Source organism: Drosophila navojoa, chromosome 5, assembly GCF_054131105.1.
Source record: "Drosophila navojoa isolate 15081-1374.11 chromosome 5, UAZ_NAV_1.0, whole genome shotgun sequence".
Lineage (NCBI taxonomy): Eukaryota > Metazoa > Arthropoda > Insecta > Diptera > Drosophilidae > Drosophila > Drosophila navojoa.
Window position 1 is genome coordinate 14,635,555 of NC_142893.1, and position 15,752 is coordinate 14,651,306.

General features: G+C 33.5%; 3 protein-coding genes across 8 annotated transcripts; 2 read left to right on the top strand and 1 right to left on the bottom strand.

Annotated features, from left to right (window-relative positions):
- Nucleotides 1-870: 870 nt before the first annotated feature.
- Sox14 (Sox box protein 14) lies at nt 871-9,015 on the top strand. Of its 5 annotated transcripts, none has more exons than XM_089261427.1 (3): nt 871-1,143; nt 2,771-2,972; nt 7,477-9,015. In XM_089261427.1, the coding sequence occupies exons 2-3, from the start codon at nt 2,868-2,870 to the stop codon at nt 8,815-8,817; spliced, it is 1,446 nt and encodes a 481-aa protein (XP_089117553.1). In that variant the 5' UTR covers nt 871-1,143; nt 2,771-2,867; the 3' UTR covers nt 8,818-9,015. The 5 variants fall into 5 exon arrangements, with proteins under 5 accessions (XP_089117553.1, XP_089117552.1, XP_089117551.1 ...); XM_089261426.1 differs by lacking the exon at nt 871-1,143 and adding an exon at nt 1,242-1,594; XM_089261425.1 differs by lacking the exon at nt 871-1,143 and adding an exon at nt 1,243-1,578.
- Nucleotides 9,016-9,883: 868 nt separating this feature from the next.
- LOC115564824 (uncharacterized) lies at nt 9,884-11,582 on the top strand. The gene is made up of 6 exons (XM_030389548.2): nt 9,884-10,193; nt 10,324-10,489; nt 10,703-11,019; nt 11,081-11,269; nt 11,342-11,473; nt 11,545-11,582. Exons 1-6 carry the CDS (start codon nt 10,011-10,013, stop codon nt 11,575-11,577), a joined length of 1,020 nt encoding a protein of 339 aa, XP_030245408.2. The 5' UTR covers nt 9,884-10,010; the 3' UTR covers nt 11,578-11,582.
- A 1,477-nt stretch (nt 11,583-13,059) lies between these two features.
- Nucleotides 13,060-15,580, bottom strand: MAN1 (LEM domain-containing inner nuclear membrane protein MAN1). Of its 2 annotated transcripts, XM_089261296.1 has the most exons (3): nt 15,470-15,555; nt 15,316-15,366; nt 13,060-15,068 (listed from the first exon to the last, which is right to left on the bottom strand). In XM_089261296.1, the coding sequence occupies exon 3, from the start codon at nt 15,060-15,062 to the stop codon at nt 13,143-13,145; it is 1,920 nt and encodes a 639-aa protein (XP_089117422.1). In that variant the 5' UTR covers nt 15,063-15,068; nt 15,316-15,366; nt 15,470-15,555; the 3' UTR covers nt 13,060-13,142. The 2 variants fall into 2 exon arrangements, with proteins under 2 accessions (XP_089117422.1, XP_030245406.2); XM_030389546.2 differs by lacking the exon at nt 15,316-15,366 and having other exon boundaries at nt 15,470-15,580.
- Between the last annotated feature and the right edge of the window lie 172 nt (nt 15,581-15,752).

Sequence of the window (15,752 nt, forward strand, 5' to 3'; positions counted from 1 at the left end):
TTTATATATGTATTATTTCCCCATTACTGCATTCATGATTGAATACATGCATACGTACATAAACAGTCATGTAGATACACACACACTGTCGAGGGCATGTCATATAACCATATGATTAATACGCATTGAACAGCTGATTCATTCGTACCTAATGTTTGTATATAAGCACACATTGATATACATATGTATTTATAAAGACTCACACCATATGGGCCTTTATTTTGAGCTCTGGTGCTCGCTCACGCACACACTGGCAAAGCCAGCTGCAACAATTACTAAAACTGTTGATATCATAAAGCACCAGGGCCGCCTTTAGATTGTCACTGAGATTTTAGATGAGAAATAACAGTATAATGGTGATTAAATACGTACAGACACATTTAATTATAAAAAATAAACATATATTGTAAGTTAAACATGTTGAATGTTAACTTTGTACGATACTTCAAAGAAATAAAATTATCGTTTATGGGCCATTATTTCACCGCACTGCGCTACTGTTCGGTTAGGTTGAGCAGCCAATCCTCTCAATTGTGGTCTCTCGACTCTCCCTCACGAATATGCAAGCGAACGAATGCACAACAAGAGTGTATTGCTTATATGTGTGCGTGATTTTATTTATATATGTATACAAACAGATATATGTATGTATGAATATAAGTTTGCAAAGCAGTATAAGTGATGGATGTATGTATGTATACATTTAAAAATATATACATATACAGTAATATATGTAAAGAATTATATGTATAAACATAATATATAAATATAAGTGTATGTACATATACATGCATGTATTTATATATGGGAAATATTGCAGGAACTCAAGACATCAACTTTGCAAAGCAGTTCATTTGAACAGCTGTAAGCGATCGACGACGACCTCAGCGGTTAATACAAATCATAAACGAAAAAGCTTAGGGACTATACAATAAAACATGTACATTTGAATTTACATTTGTGTATGTGTGTTTTTATACGAAAAACATAAAGATATGTATGAACTTACATATAAAAAGGCAGAGACAAAAAAAAAACAATTCTGACGAATCAAATATAAATAAATGAACGTGTGTACATATGTGTGTGAAAACAGCGTCTTGTGTGTATACAAAAAGAGCGATAAAAAAACAACAACCTAAAGTAATTTGCGTAGTGTATTTGTGTGTATGTATGTATGTATGCATATATGTATTTATTTACGTGCTTATGTATAACAGACGTTCGTATGAATGTAGTTTCTCGTCGCATTCAACTCGTATCTCAATCGGTTCGTGTTCGTCGAGTTCGCTGCTTCTTGCATTGGCACTTGGCGCTAAGATTCAATTGAGCCAGAGTGCTCCGACTTTGCCGCGGAGCAGTCGGTCGCAATATGTGTTCTGCTCCGTCATAGCCTCGATAACGTTAATACGCAGATGATATACGAATCCAAACTAAAACCAAATATAAAAACAAAACAAAACAAAACAAATTAAAAGCCACAACATTTTAATGTCACTAATTTAGCAACAAGTGTTAATGCTAATGCAGATATATGCACGTATATACTTTTGCGTATAAATAATACATTCATTGGCTGTATGTAAAGTATAAAGTGATTAAACCTCAACATTTTTAAACTATAATTCACCTGCATGGTCATTGTGATTTGTCTGTGTTTAATCTACGCACTGTTTAATATGCCAATGTACATGGATTAAAAGAAAAGCGTAGTTATCATGCATTTGTATTTGTATATTTTCTTGATTCTTGATACGCGATTCGAAAACGTCATTGCTTATAGCATATGCAACAACAAATGTATATGCATACATACATACATACATAATAATATTATAATTAAATATAACAGATTTGAGCAAGTAAACCCACAAATATATAAGTATATGTGTGCATAAATATAAATACATACATACATACACACGCATAAACATATATGTATGCGTAGTTCGTGCATCTGTGATTTTTAAATGTGTTTCCATAAGAGTATACAAATTTTTAAACATGTATTAACGCACATACATGCATACACATGTGTGCATGCCTGCATGTGTGTGCCTCAGTGAGCGAATGTGTGTGCATGTGTGTGAGTGTACATGTAAATAAAATAAACTCATTGCCACAGACAAAACTCGAACGTGAGTCTTTGAGCATTGCGAACAGAAAACAAGGAACCAGTTTCACCTTGAGTCAAAATGCATACATGCATACGCAGTATGTACAAGTGCATACATATACAATATGAACATATACAAGTGCACATAAGGACGATCAAAATTATATCCGCAACTTGCATTTGAACGATCAAGAGAAAAAACGAATAAACTTGTATGTGTACATGTACATATGTATGTAAAAGTACATACGCTTACATATATATTGCTACATAAGTATATGCATGTTCATAAAAACGGAATTAAATTAATATATGTACATATGTATGTATGTGGATATATACAAAGTATATACATACATATAAATGTATGTGCGCACTTATATATAAGTATAAACAAATCGTTCCATACTTGTTCTTATATGTACGTGCATTCTCATATACATATGTATGTATGCAATATCCATATACATGTGTACATACATATATGAATGCATGCAAATATAAGCACGCAGATATTTTATTATTTTTATGTAATGAAATGCAAATTGTCCAGTCCAGATCCAAGATCCAGGCATCTTAATAATATAACTGATCTAGATCACGCACAGTCACAAATACTAACTCCATTTATTTTTTTATTTATCACTCCGACAGTGCCACAACAAATTTATAAACTAACGACGGAATATAAACTATTTTAATAATTATAAATAAAGGCGTGCCAGCCTCTGGCCACACATAAACAACTAAAATGGAAAACTATGAAAATAATATTAAAACTAAAAGATCTCCAACGGTTTTTGGATCTGCACTCGTTCCCGCTAACTCAAGTACTCCGTATTCAGATGCAACTCAAGTAAGTAAAATCACAATAGGCATACATACATACATATATAAATATGTAGGTATGTCCAATCAGAATACTCAATTTGAAATTGGGCAAAAATTGCATTTTTATACCTTAGCATTTCCATTGAGATAACATTTGGTCTAGCGTTTGTGCTAAAGATTGCGTTCTTATACTTATATTTAATCATTTACAGTCAACATTTCAACTAAAATGTCATTTATTTCTAAGCTAACTTCCTTATATACATACATATGCATTCAACAGTTTAAATGGTATTTTTAGTATATTTATATCCAAGAGTAGTTTCTTATACATATGGAATTCTTCTTATACGCTTAACCGTTTATCTGAAGTGGCAATTTTAGTTCATTTCTAGCTGTCAAAATAGCTTAAAAATACACACATGTGTACATACATACATATCTACATATATTTCCCGCTAACTACGTATGTAGCTATTAATGCGTCATGCACTTTGTGTATATTAAGCGCATTTAGAATGTCTGGTTGGTTCTTATGAACAGAACTTTTTGTCTAGCTTTAAGAGTGTCTGAACTTTATTTCTATTTACATATACATACATGCATATACATATGTATGTGTGTATGTGTATAAAAGTTTGTGAATTTCATAGGTGCAGAACGGATGCCATTCCGATAGAAGAGGTCAATGAAACGTTTAACTGATAAGAATGTATGTATGTATATATGTGCGAAAAATAGGTGTTTATATGTACATATATATGTATATATATTACACATTGATTTGTTTACATACATATATTTTTCGTTAAATTTTAGATAGTAATTTCATTATATTATTTGAAAAGAAAACAAATTATAAAATGCGCAGCATGTGTTTTGCGAGCTAAGGTGTTAATATTTAAATGAAAGATATGTATGTATGTATGTATTTCCATGTAAACACAAGTCATGCACTCCCACTAAACGTATAAGAGTAGTTTCATATATTGGTATAGGTTTGTATGTATGCACAATGTGTGCGTGCATCCATTAAATTATATATCAACTGTCTGGCTTCTGGCGTCCATGTTTGTGTTTTGGTTAGATTCATATAAGACATCAAGAATGTAAATCAATAATTTAGAGTCACATTTTAGCAAGTGCAAAAGTAATGTCAATGGCCGCTGTAGCAAAGCGTCTGCGTCCACCTCACCATTTGCTTCATATCCCATTCGTTTGAGCTGTGGCTGCTTCTGGTGCTGCTCTTGTTGCTGATGTTGTTGTTGCTGTTGTTGTTGCGTCGGCGTCGGCGTCGTTGCCGCTGGCTATATTGGTTGGTTGAACTTGGGGTTCACGAACTGCTTCAAGGTCGTAGTTAACGCTATTACTAGTGTGTTTTTTTTCGACTCTAATAAAAAGGTTGTTCACTCGAGCAGTGCGACATTGCGCTTAGTGTACTAGAATATATACAGATATACACAATCTATACATAATGTACATTAATATGTAGTCTGTGCATATTGCTTATTGACTTATACATAATGCTTAAGTGACGTTTGTTCCGTTATTGCTTTTCTTAAATCTATTTTCGTTTTATCAATTTCACAATATTGGCTTATTTCATTAGGAAATGATCTCAGATTTTGTTTGGTTTCGAAAAGTTTTCATGGCATTAGCAATTATAAATGCGCTATTTTTTCCATTTCGTTAAAGCAAACATTTTTTTATTTGCTCCATAATTTTGTTTAACTTTTATAATTTTTTTATGTGGTCATTTATAATACATTAAAAAATTATCGGCTATGCTGCCACACGTTCTACAAATGCTTCAACTTAATTAATACAGTTTTATTTAATTAAATAGATGGTTATGGTAATTTTTTTATAACTAATTTATTATTTTTATGAAAAAAAGTTAAATATAATCATTATTAAAGTAAATAATAAAAAATTTAAAATTTGTCGTCAATGCGTTTGCTTAGATCACCAATATATAAATATATTGTACATATATAATATATAAAAGATATATTCATATACATTTTCTTTGCAAACGTCGTGACAAGTGAATTATCAAGAATTCGAAAATTATTGTTTCATAAATGTGGCATTCAAGAAATAAGGAATATTTATAAGTGATTTATTTTTTGTGTTTACCAGAACTAAAATAATGATGTATTCAGTACTTTCATACGCCATAGTCAAGGCTTCTGTACTGCCAATAAGTCTGGTGAAATATCGACCATAGATTAACATTATCGGACAATGACGGTCTTATCTATAGATTTGCAGATAAGCAGTACAGTACAGGGTTTCAATGAATATGCATATTTCGTAAGCTTCTAATAATAATGATTGCAATAAACTGTCCTAGTTGATTCAATCAAAAACAGCAGCAGCAATCGCTGCGATTTCATTTCACCGAAAAGCCATGTTCCACACTTAACAAATGTCACATGGCGGCAAATCAATTTACAATTTACAAAATTGATTGAAAAGCACGAATTATATTTATTTATTTACTTTTCTGTTTATTGTGAGAAAGGAAAATTTCTTTGATAAACACGTTTGTGTTTTTTCTGTTTTAATCGTAGTTAAGTTTTTTTTATGAATATAATTTCTGGGGTATATATACATATATGTATGTATATTTATTTTTAGTTAAATAATTTGACTTAAATTTAAGATAGTATATATAACATTCAATTAATCTAAAATAGAAAAAACAAGTAAGAAAACTCTAGTCGAGAGCGCTCGACTAGATACTACCCTGAACCAAACTAATAGAAAAGCACATTTAGTATGGTTCAAATTTCAATTTCGATGTATTTAAAAATATAAATTAAATAGAAAACTCATTTAATTAAATAAATAAAAATTTTGAAACAATTAAAAAAAATAATTCCGACACTCTCCGGGTTTGAGCCCGAGACCTTGTGATCAAGCGCCGCGCTTTCTACCTTGACGCTACCCTTCTGTTCTGTTTTTCAATGTCAAAACTGAAATAGATTCACTGCTACAGCGCCATCTACCAAATCTAAGTCAAACTAACTGCTGATGTGACTTTAAGAATGTGCAAGAACAACCAAACTAATAAAAATGTAAAAATTTCAATTTCGATTTTTTTAAAAATATAAGAGAAATTTAATCACAAATATATAAAAGTTTTGAAGCAATTAAAAGAAAACTACAATACGCCCAGCAGGATTTGAACCGGAGACCTCGCGATCGAGCGCCGCGCCCTCTACCATTACGCCATTCCACTGTTATTATTTGCAATGTCAAAACTGGAATAGATTCAGTGATGCAACGCCATCTAGCAGAACTTAACGAAACTAACTGCTGATGTGATTCTAAGAATGTGCTAGAAGATGTTTGAATGTATGTGTGCACACGTATTGGAAAACTGCTGTTGCTGCAGCACGTGCGTTTGTTAATTGGCCAAACATTTTGTTATTTTTTGTTAACGTCGATTGACTAAACCGAATTTAATGAAACTTTTAGCATATGATCTACATATTCTATTGAATATTTGGCATTTAAAAAAAACATGTCAAATCATTCACAATTAGCTATACTAGAATCTGACCTTCACTGGGGATTCTGGTGAATTTGGAACCGGTATCCAAAATATAACAAAAACCGAAATTGTATAAAATGCATTGGAATATACTTTTAAAATTTGGAGACTATAGCTCTAAAAATGTAGGAGTTATAAATTTATAGCCTATTGCGCTTGGGTTGCGCTGCAGTGTTGGCAATATTATGAGAACTTATTTGTTGAATAATTTAATTTCTAGACGTACGATCGTAATGAAACTTACAGAACGTAATCATGATGTTTAAATGTATGTGCATACCGAAGCATAAGTCTCTAGTATTTGATATACGACTTTTACAAAGATGAGGGTGAGGGGGTGGATTTAAGGGTGGGGGGTAAATTTTAACAAAAACCGAAATTGTCTAAAATACATCTTAATATACACTTTAAATTTGGAGACTCTAGCTTGAAAGATGTAGGAGATATAATTATTTAAGTGATCTTCGATAAGGTTTTTTATCGATAAAAAACTATCAGAATGAGTTATCGTTTTTTAGTGAAAAACTCGATATGCGCGCTGTTTTTACGGACATTTTAAAAAAAAGTTGAAGTCTCTAGCTCTTATATCTTCTGAAATCGACGCGTTCAAACATACGGACGGACGGACGGACGGACGGACGGACGGACGGACGGACGGACGGACGGACGGACGGACGGACGGACAGACAGACGGACAGGGCTAAATCGACTCAGCTCGTCGCCCTGATCAAGAATATATATACTTTGTGGGGTCTGCCACGCCTCCTTCTGCCTGTTACATACATTTCAACAAAACCATTATACCCTGATTTCCCATTTTCAATGGGTTCAGGGTATAAAAACCTTGAACTTTACTTGTCAAATCTCAGTTATTTTTAAAGCATTATCTACAATAAATATACTTTTATATTAAATAATAAATTAATTTCTTTACTAATTGAAAATCAAAAATATTCTTATCTTTTAGACAAAAAAACATTCTCCTGGCCATATAAAAAGGCCAATGAATGCATTCATGGTCTGGAGTCAAATGGAACGACGGAAAATATGCGAAAAAACGCCAGACTTGCATAATGCTGAAATTTCCAAGGAATTAGGCAGACGATGGCAGCTTTTATCAAAGGACGATAAACAGCCATATATTATCGAAGCGGAAAAACTGCGAAAACTTCATATGATAGAATATCCAAATTATAAATATAGGCCACAAAAAAAACAATCGAGATCGTCAGCTGTTTTAAAGCAAAATCAGGATATAGATATCGATGTTAAGCAGGATTCACAGAATCTGACGACACCTGTTGCAATAAATGGAACTTGTACTGCCGGTCGAAAAAACAAAAGATCTACCTCTACTTGTCAATCTAGTGCGTTGTCAAAACGTCTAAAAAATGATTCAGGTGATAATGTAAAATGTAATAATGATATAAAGACCCCCTCCAGTACTTTTGAAGTTGTACTCCCACCGGAAAAGGATTATATAAATCTCCAGTCAGCCGAATTTGTACAAACGAATAATCGAATCGATTGCGGTATACATTCGGGTGATAGTGTAGAACACATAGTTAAACTGGAAAATTTATCGGATAACAATAATGCCCTTATCACACAAGAGAATTTGTCATATTTTCAATTCTTTGATAATCTGCCAAAAACTGAAGACGCAACTCTTGAAACGAACTTATCGTGTATTAGTCAGGGCGTTAGCCAACACGTCCAGCCAAATTTTGGAGATTGTCAGAATATTGGAGAGCCCGTATTTGATTCCGAAGAAAACATTGTGAACGATGCAAATTTGCATTCGGCTAGCCATCACTTATCCCCCTATGTGCCAGATACGCAGGAATGTTTTGCCGAAGACTGTGGATCCGAAAGTATACCCCATCAGCCATTCTATGCATTGCAGCCACAAAAAGTTACAATGAACATTGAAATTCATAATAGTCCAGTTACCTATGGAGCGAATACATTCCAAAATGAAGAATTCAACCCAATTCCATCGACGACCGAAGACAGCGATTGTAGCATCCTAACATCTACACATTCGCCACACATTGGCTTTTGTAGTAGCAGTATAGAAAACAGTCTGGTGGAATCTGAAGGTATTACAAATCCATGTACATATTCTGACCAGGACTACAGCGGTAATTTGATTGGAGCAAATATTGATCTCAACTACTCAGTACATGATAACAACGGAGCTCTACTGGCTTATACTTTAGAGGATCTACCACCTCAACCAACTGGTAGTCATCTAGAATTTAATACTAACAACAGATATGAGTTTTCAAACGTATACAAAATGTGAGCTATAGAATGTGAGAAATATTTAAGCTTTGTGTAACTTTTAATAATATGTTTTTACGTTTATAATTATACACCAAAATATATACACATATAAATAGATATTATATACACAATTATATATAAATATATATATATATATTATATATAAGAATATGAACGTACATTTAAACGAACAATAAAATGCATTGCATTAAACGATCCATCTTTTGATTGTCCAATATTATTATTTTTCATTATGTACACGCTTGCCGAGTTCAATCAACCGCCCATCGCCTGTCAAGGGGTTTTATACACTCGTAGCGGATATTCAATTGTATCATTAAATGTGTAGCATATAGATCGGGTGAGTTATTGTCTGCCGTCTCTAGTGGACTTCCAAAAGCAGTGAACGTTGACGCCTGAACTCGTGATTTGAGGTGGTTAGCAACACGCCGTAAGTTGTTCGGTAGATCAACAATTGTGCGTCAGCAAATATTGGGTTAGGTCCTCTCTGAGAATATCATCGCCAGCAGCTCTTCGACGATGGAATCAGGAGTCTGAGAAAGTGCGGTAGTAACCTCAAACATTATGAATCACAAAGATTGTTGGGCCCAAATTAAGGCTAAAGGTTAGAGAGGTTACCCAGGCGCCCTTTCTTCCTGTCTCCCTTTTATCCCTACACGTTATCCAAACGAGCGTCTGGTCTGACCCCGCAAAATATCCTCTTTAGGAGTGTCTGCCACAGGCCTTTTCTTTTTCTTACGTTATAGCACTAACCACTGTCTGGTTAGTGGTTATAGGCTTTTAAAAGGATCTTAAGAAAGATAATAACATAATTTGTTAAATTGCGTATGTATATATGCTTACATAAATGCATAAAATGAATTGTGGTATAAATAAAAATAGTATCATTATCATCGTATTCAGTATATAAACGTATTCATTTTTATTGAAAATAAAAAATCACATCAGACAACAAAAGCCGCGTTAACGGCAATTTATTATAAATCATCGCAAATTTAGCACCTATCGTGCAACCAGCAGAACTATTTCAACAGTGGCCGATGTATCGGGTTCTCGAAATATCGATTAATCAAAACATTGAACATGCTGAGCAGAAAATCGATTGTTCTTACAAATAGAACTTGTAAACAGAATAATTAAAATTAATTTAAGTACTTACAGCATAAAGTAATTGTACATAAATATTGTAGCATGGACTGCAATCACTTTATTGAAGTTCCTCTACGTTCCGGTGGAGGAAAAAAAATGAAGAAAAGGAAAGAGCTCGATGCTCTGGTTGCGCACTCCCTGACAAAAAGAGGCTCCCACCGTACAATAAATTCACAGGATAAATTGCTTTCAGTCTCAACCGATGACCTTGATGATTTCGCATGGGTAATACGCTTAAATATATCACTGATTATCTTAGTTATTAAACCTTATCTAATTGTATTTTTATGGCTAACTATTTAAATGTTATGCATGTGTGTATGCTCATATGTCATGCGCCTTTGTTTTGATTTAGATGAGTGCTGCGAGCATTCGACGAAATAACAAGAAGCAAGTTTATATTCGCAAGTGTGGACCCGCGCTCTTCGGCATTGCAACAGTCTTTTTTGTGTCCATATTATATTGGATATACTTCGATTTGCGACAGCAAATCTCCGATTATCAACAAAAATTTGAAGAAGGTAAGAAGCACTTGAAATTTTAATTTCCCTTTCATGTTTATACAGTTGATTAAAAAATTATACGCACGTGTGGTCTTAGGATCTAATAAATCAAAAATTTAGCTATTTAATGAATTTAAAATATAGCTATTGCACTCTAATTTGTTGATCATATGTATTTACATATTCTTATAAGTATATTATTAAATTTATTTTATGTATAATTTCAAATAGTTTCGGCCGTAAGCAAAGTATTTCCGGATACACTTCAACAGTGGCATGAGACGACATCGTTGCTTATAAAAAATCAGTCTTTGATTATATATCAATTGAATGATTTGAGTCAAAGCGTTGAATTACTGGGAAGCAATTTAAGCAGCCTCCAAGCAACCGTAAACGCACAACGGAACTATGGCCAGGATCAAAAGATTGTTGCTGACTTTGGAGCCAAATTGGAGGCAGTTGTCACCGATATGGAAGTGGTGAAGAAACACCTCAATAATTACGTCGATGATCAGAAAAGCCTTAAACTTGAAACGGATATTATGAAGGTAACTTACCAAAAAATATTATTACTCATTTATTTGTATTATAAAATATTCTAATTTTTAGGGCAATATAAGTCAATTGTCCACCATTCAAGCGAATTCTTCTTCATCGGCAAATTATACAAAGGATATTGGCCAATTCAAAGAAACTATGGAAAATACATTGAAGAATGTGAATAACCAAATTGTTTCTGTCAATAATACGTTAAGCCAAACAATTAACATACTGCATGGCGAGATAATGGAATATAAAGTAAGCTAATTTGCTTAACTTTTCTTCAGTTCATTAGTCTTTACTTATTTATTTAAAATTTTTTTTTTTTAGGCAAAGTTGGAAGACCTTTTGGATCGCTTTCAAAATATAACTTCGCATGTCGCTACAATGAGCAACAATTGGCTGCAATTCAAGCAAAAAATTACGGTTATCGACGATCAATTGAGCAAATTTAATGAAAAGGTAATTTGAAAAACATTCAATATATCAGAAAATTATATCTATTTTTCTTTATTTTATTTGTATACATACAGAACAAAGAAAATGATTTAAAAGATCAAGTGTAACATCAGCCAACGGATCAGTAGACGTAACCACTTCAGCAGCAGCAGCACGAGCGGCAACAGCAGCAGGAGCAGCATTAGCTAACTATAGAAACACGCGTTGGCTCTACAGTTCCAGATATGACCAAGTTAATAGCTACAGAGGGTTCAAACAGCATTTAACATAAAGCAGATCACTTAAAATCGAATGGACTATAAGAGGGATAAGCAATGGATGCGGGGAAGAATCATCTGCTGTTGCAGATGCAACTTCTCATGATTTCTTGCCAGATGAAGAGACTTTAAAATAATATACCAAATTGATTAGAACTCTAATTTGCCGAAAGCCATTGGCTTTGTCAATTTAAGTTCTTAACTTGCCGCTACAAAATTAACTTCGTATTGGCGCTAGTCAAGATTAAATTTATGATTCAAGATCAGCTGTAGTTGGCTGTGCTGAAGATGAGCAGAGTCCTGTGAGGCTGTTAAGGGCGAACTGCAGGCTGAAGATGAAGCGTTAGCATTTTCGTAAATAGTGTAGGAACAGGAGGAACAGAGGATAAACGAATTACGTATATATCAGTTCCAGGAGACTATGCTGCGTACCATCTATAATAAGTTAGTTATCATGCAGGACACCAAAAAAAAGAAACACTACTTGAAATACAAATTGTATAAAACATTTAGTGTATGCACACGAGCAGCGCTGAGCTGTTTTGTTTATTGTAAATTTTGTAAATATGCTAAAGATATTTAGTCAACGATCAATCTAATTGCTTTAATTTCAACTCTGACAGCCATTTAATTTTATAAATGCCCATCTTAGTACTTAATGTTTGTGTATCCAAATGTCATTGACGTAATAATAATAAATATTAAATGTGTAAGGTTTAAACTTCTTAGGTTACGTATAAATTTGTTATTGAATTCTGTCAAGCAGTTGTTTTCTTTGTTTATATTTATTTAAAATAAAAATCTTTTCAAATTACATTTCAAATTGTTAAAAATCTGTTTATTAAAGTGTTTTATAGAGTGAGTGTTTAACAGCAATCATATTATCTAGAGTAAATAGATAATATTTCAAATAATATGTGTAAAAAAATATCAGATTTCTTTTTGTTTTCAGCCGGAAAGCAGTCTGTTTATCCGATTTTTGTTTCCATGTCATCTCATGACATTTCCCATGAAGGTAAATGGAGAGTTCGAATAACTGTGGCATTCTCCATAGTTCTCAACGTATTTTCATGCATTGGTGTCTTTGAGCTAGGGAAATTTTATAGTCGTCTTTGCTTTTGAGCTCAGCAGCAGGCGAAATCACAGCCCTCATTGGTGAAAGAGTAACTGTGCATTTGCAGTTTTTCGGCTCTAACCGCAACGCCAATGAGCAAAACGATCCACGATCTAAGTTCTTTTAGATTATGGGTAGTTAAGTAATCTAATTTAAAATTAATCAAATTCAAAATTCATTAAATTCCACTCCAAAGAAAAACCTCTTTAGTTTAATAATTATTTTAGTAAATCAAAAATTAATATGTATATATTTTTTGTTTGAATATCCTAAATGTCTAGTGAATTTATACAATACAACGTTAGTTAACATTAGAAGATTTTAAATATAAAGAGTTGGACAGAGATTTCGGAAAGCGACTCAGATAGCGCTCAAGTCGTAGAAACTTAATAGATATCAGACGCTTATCAAACCACCATCCATTGATCTCATTGTGCACAATGCCAGCGTCAGCTTCGCTAGCGCAACGAATGTACACGCAACAGGACTGCGTGTCCAGCTGGATATCGCATATGTTGCAATTGGGTCCGACTTTTTCAAATATGGATTCGACTATCAATTGCTTCAAGTTTGGTTCCTTTATTTCGGACGCGTCAAACATGTGGCGAATTTTCAGGCAAGATGTGGGCGGGTTGACGATTTTATTCGAGTTATCAAATGCGGAACTCTGCCATTTTTTCGATGTGCTGAAGTCCTTGTTGCCAAGGTTTTTATTCAATGTAATTGTACGTAGTTGTTCCCCATTTCGTACTATCATGCCAAAGAGAACACGGGTATCGTTTGCTTCCAACTGCTGCAGCGCCTTGTTCCAAGCACTCATCAGCTTTGATCGACTGTGAGGTGGCAACAATTTGTCCTGCAATTGATTGATTATAATCTCTGAGTTTTCCGAATGTGAACTTTGATACATCAGTTCATTGATGATATCTTTCTTAAACTGTTCCGTTAATTGTAGACTTTCTTTTTGTTTCATGCGATAAAGGGAGGACAGGAAATAAATCAGGAAAAATCCAGCAATTGTGAGAATTACCAATCCAATAACCGTGAAAAATCTTGTCATTTTCTTTAAAATAAGGCACTTGAGTGGTAAATTTGGTTCGATGAGCTCAAAAGATATTGTTGGTTCTGTTGTGTTATAGGTGGATACAATTGTCTTTATCATCCACTGCGGATTCTGCGCAATTAGGTACTGCGTAGCTAATAGTTTATTGTGTAGATTACCATTTTGTATCTCAGTGTTCCGGCTCAATGCCTTCTTGAAGTCATTCATTTCAAGCGTCGCTGAGTGATCCTCGCTTATGCAATGGTGAAGTCTTGCTCTTTCATTCAGATACCCAAAGAGTTCTTTACATATATGCAATGCCTTGTTGAACTGATCTTCGCTAATGCATTTCACTTTTTGAGCTGATCCACGGAGATCTATGTCGTTCATATTACATATGGTGTATTTGATATCCGTTTGTGTGATGGGGCTAAGATCGAATTTCTTTGCCGTATATACAACAGAAATTAATGCCAAGAATATGAGTAGCGACCCAATAAGTATAGGCGGTATTATATATTGGCTAGCATCTGGTTTTTTAAGAAACGATCGCAGGTCAAACGACAGCAGTTTCTGTACGATCCCATTTCGCATCAATGTCTTCGACGAATGCGCCGAGTATCCATCCTTAAACATGATCTTCTTTTTTATCGAGGCATCGCGAAAGCTAAGGAGTCTGTTAACAACGCCTCCATCGCAATTATTTGATTTCTCATATATTTTATAATAGGGGGCTGGCTTCTCGGCTGGATATATGGGTTTGCGGCTATGAATGCTCAAAGAATGCGGCTCATTTTCATTTTCATAATGAGACGTTAAGAGCGGCGGTGGCGCATACATAGATAGTCTTGAGCTTTTGCCCATGCTCTCATTTGCATCATTTCGGTGCGTCAACGAAGAGCTCAGGCGTGTATTAATCTTATTGTTCTCATGTTCCTTGTCAATTATCTTCGGACTTTCCTGTATTGGAATTGTTGGATGTGAATTTTGTTTATCATTGTAGTAGAGTACATAATTATTGACTTTTACTCTTTGGAGTTTCTCCTTTTTAATATGTTTCATTAGTTTTTTGATAAGTATGGGCCTTGTTGTTTCAGTCACTGGAGTATTCGCATATCCAAATTGTTGTAATTTCCTTTGTATTTCAATATCGCTCAGGGAATTCAAGTTTTCATCCATTTTGTGCTGAAATTAAAAAAAGGGAGAACCTCGTTTTGTATAATAGTGTGTTGGCATTTCATATTAAATTTTTAGGATAACATCTATGTATATATTACAAAATATCAAATTATATTCCTCTGATCTCACAAAATGTGCCAAGCATATCGATTTTGGGTTCTTCTAAAAGCAAAGACAATGCTTATTTTTATTGTGCTTGTTTACTAATGTTTAGATTGCGGCTAATGAATGAATATCGCGCATTTTAACTTACCGAACGCCATCAAATTCTTATTGACTATATTTTCAATCAAGTGTTAATTGACTAATCAACAATTAACATGTCTATTAGGAGTTTAGTGTTAATCACTTGCATTACTTGTTCTAAAATTACAATACTTTAATATTTAATAATCTATAAAACTTACTCAATGATCGGCAATGTTGAGATATTAACTATTAAAACAATACAATAAATTCCGAAACTATGTTAGGGATGCTCGATATGCATCGATTTTTAATAAAATATCGATGTATTTGTATAAACTCATCGGTATATCACATCACAACAATTAGTGATTTAATTCAAAGCATCGTTTTTGATAAATGCACGCATTAAAGCAAATTTATATAAAAATAATATTGCTTGTGTAACTTAAAAATTCTATAACCTGGTTGTTTTTATATTATTGTGTAGTTTAATGTAATTCC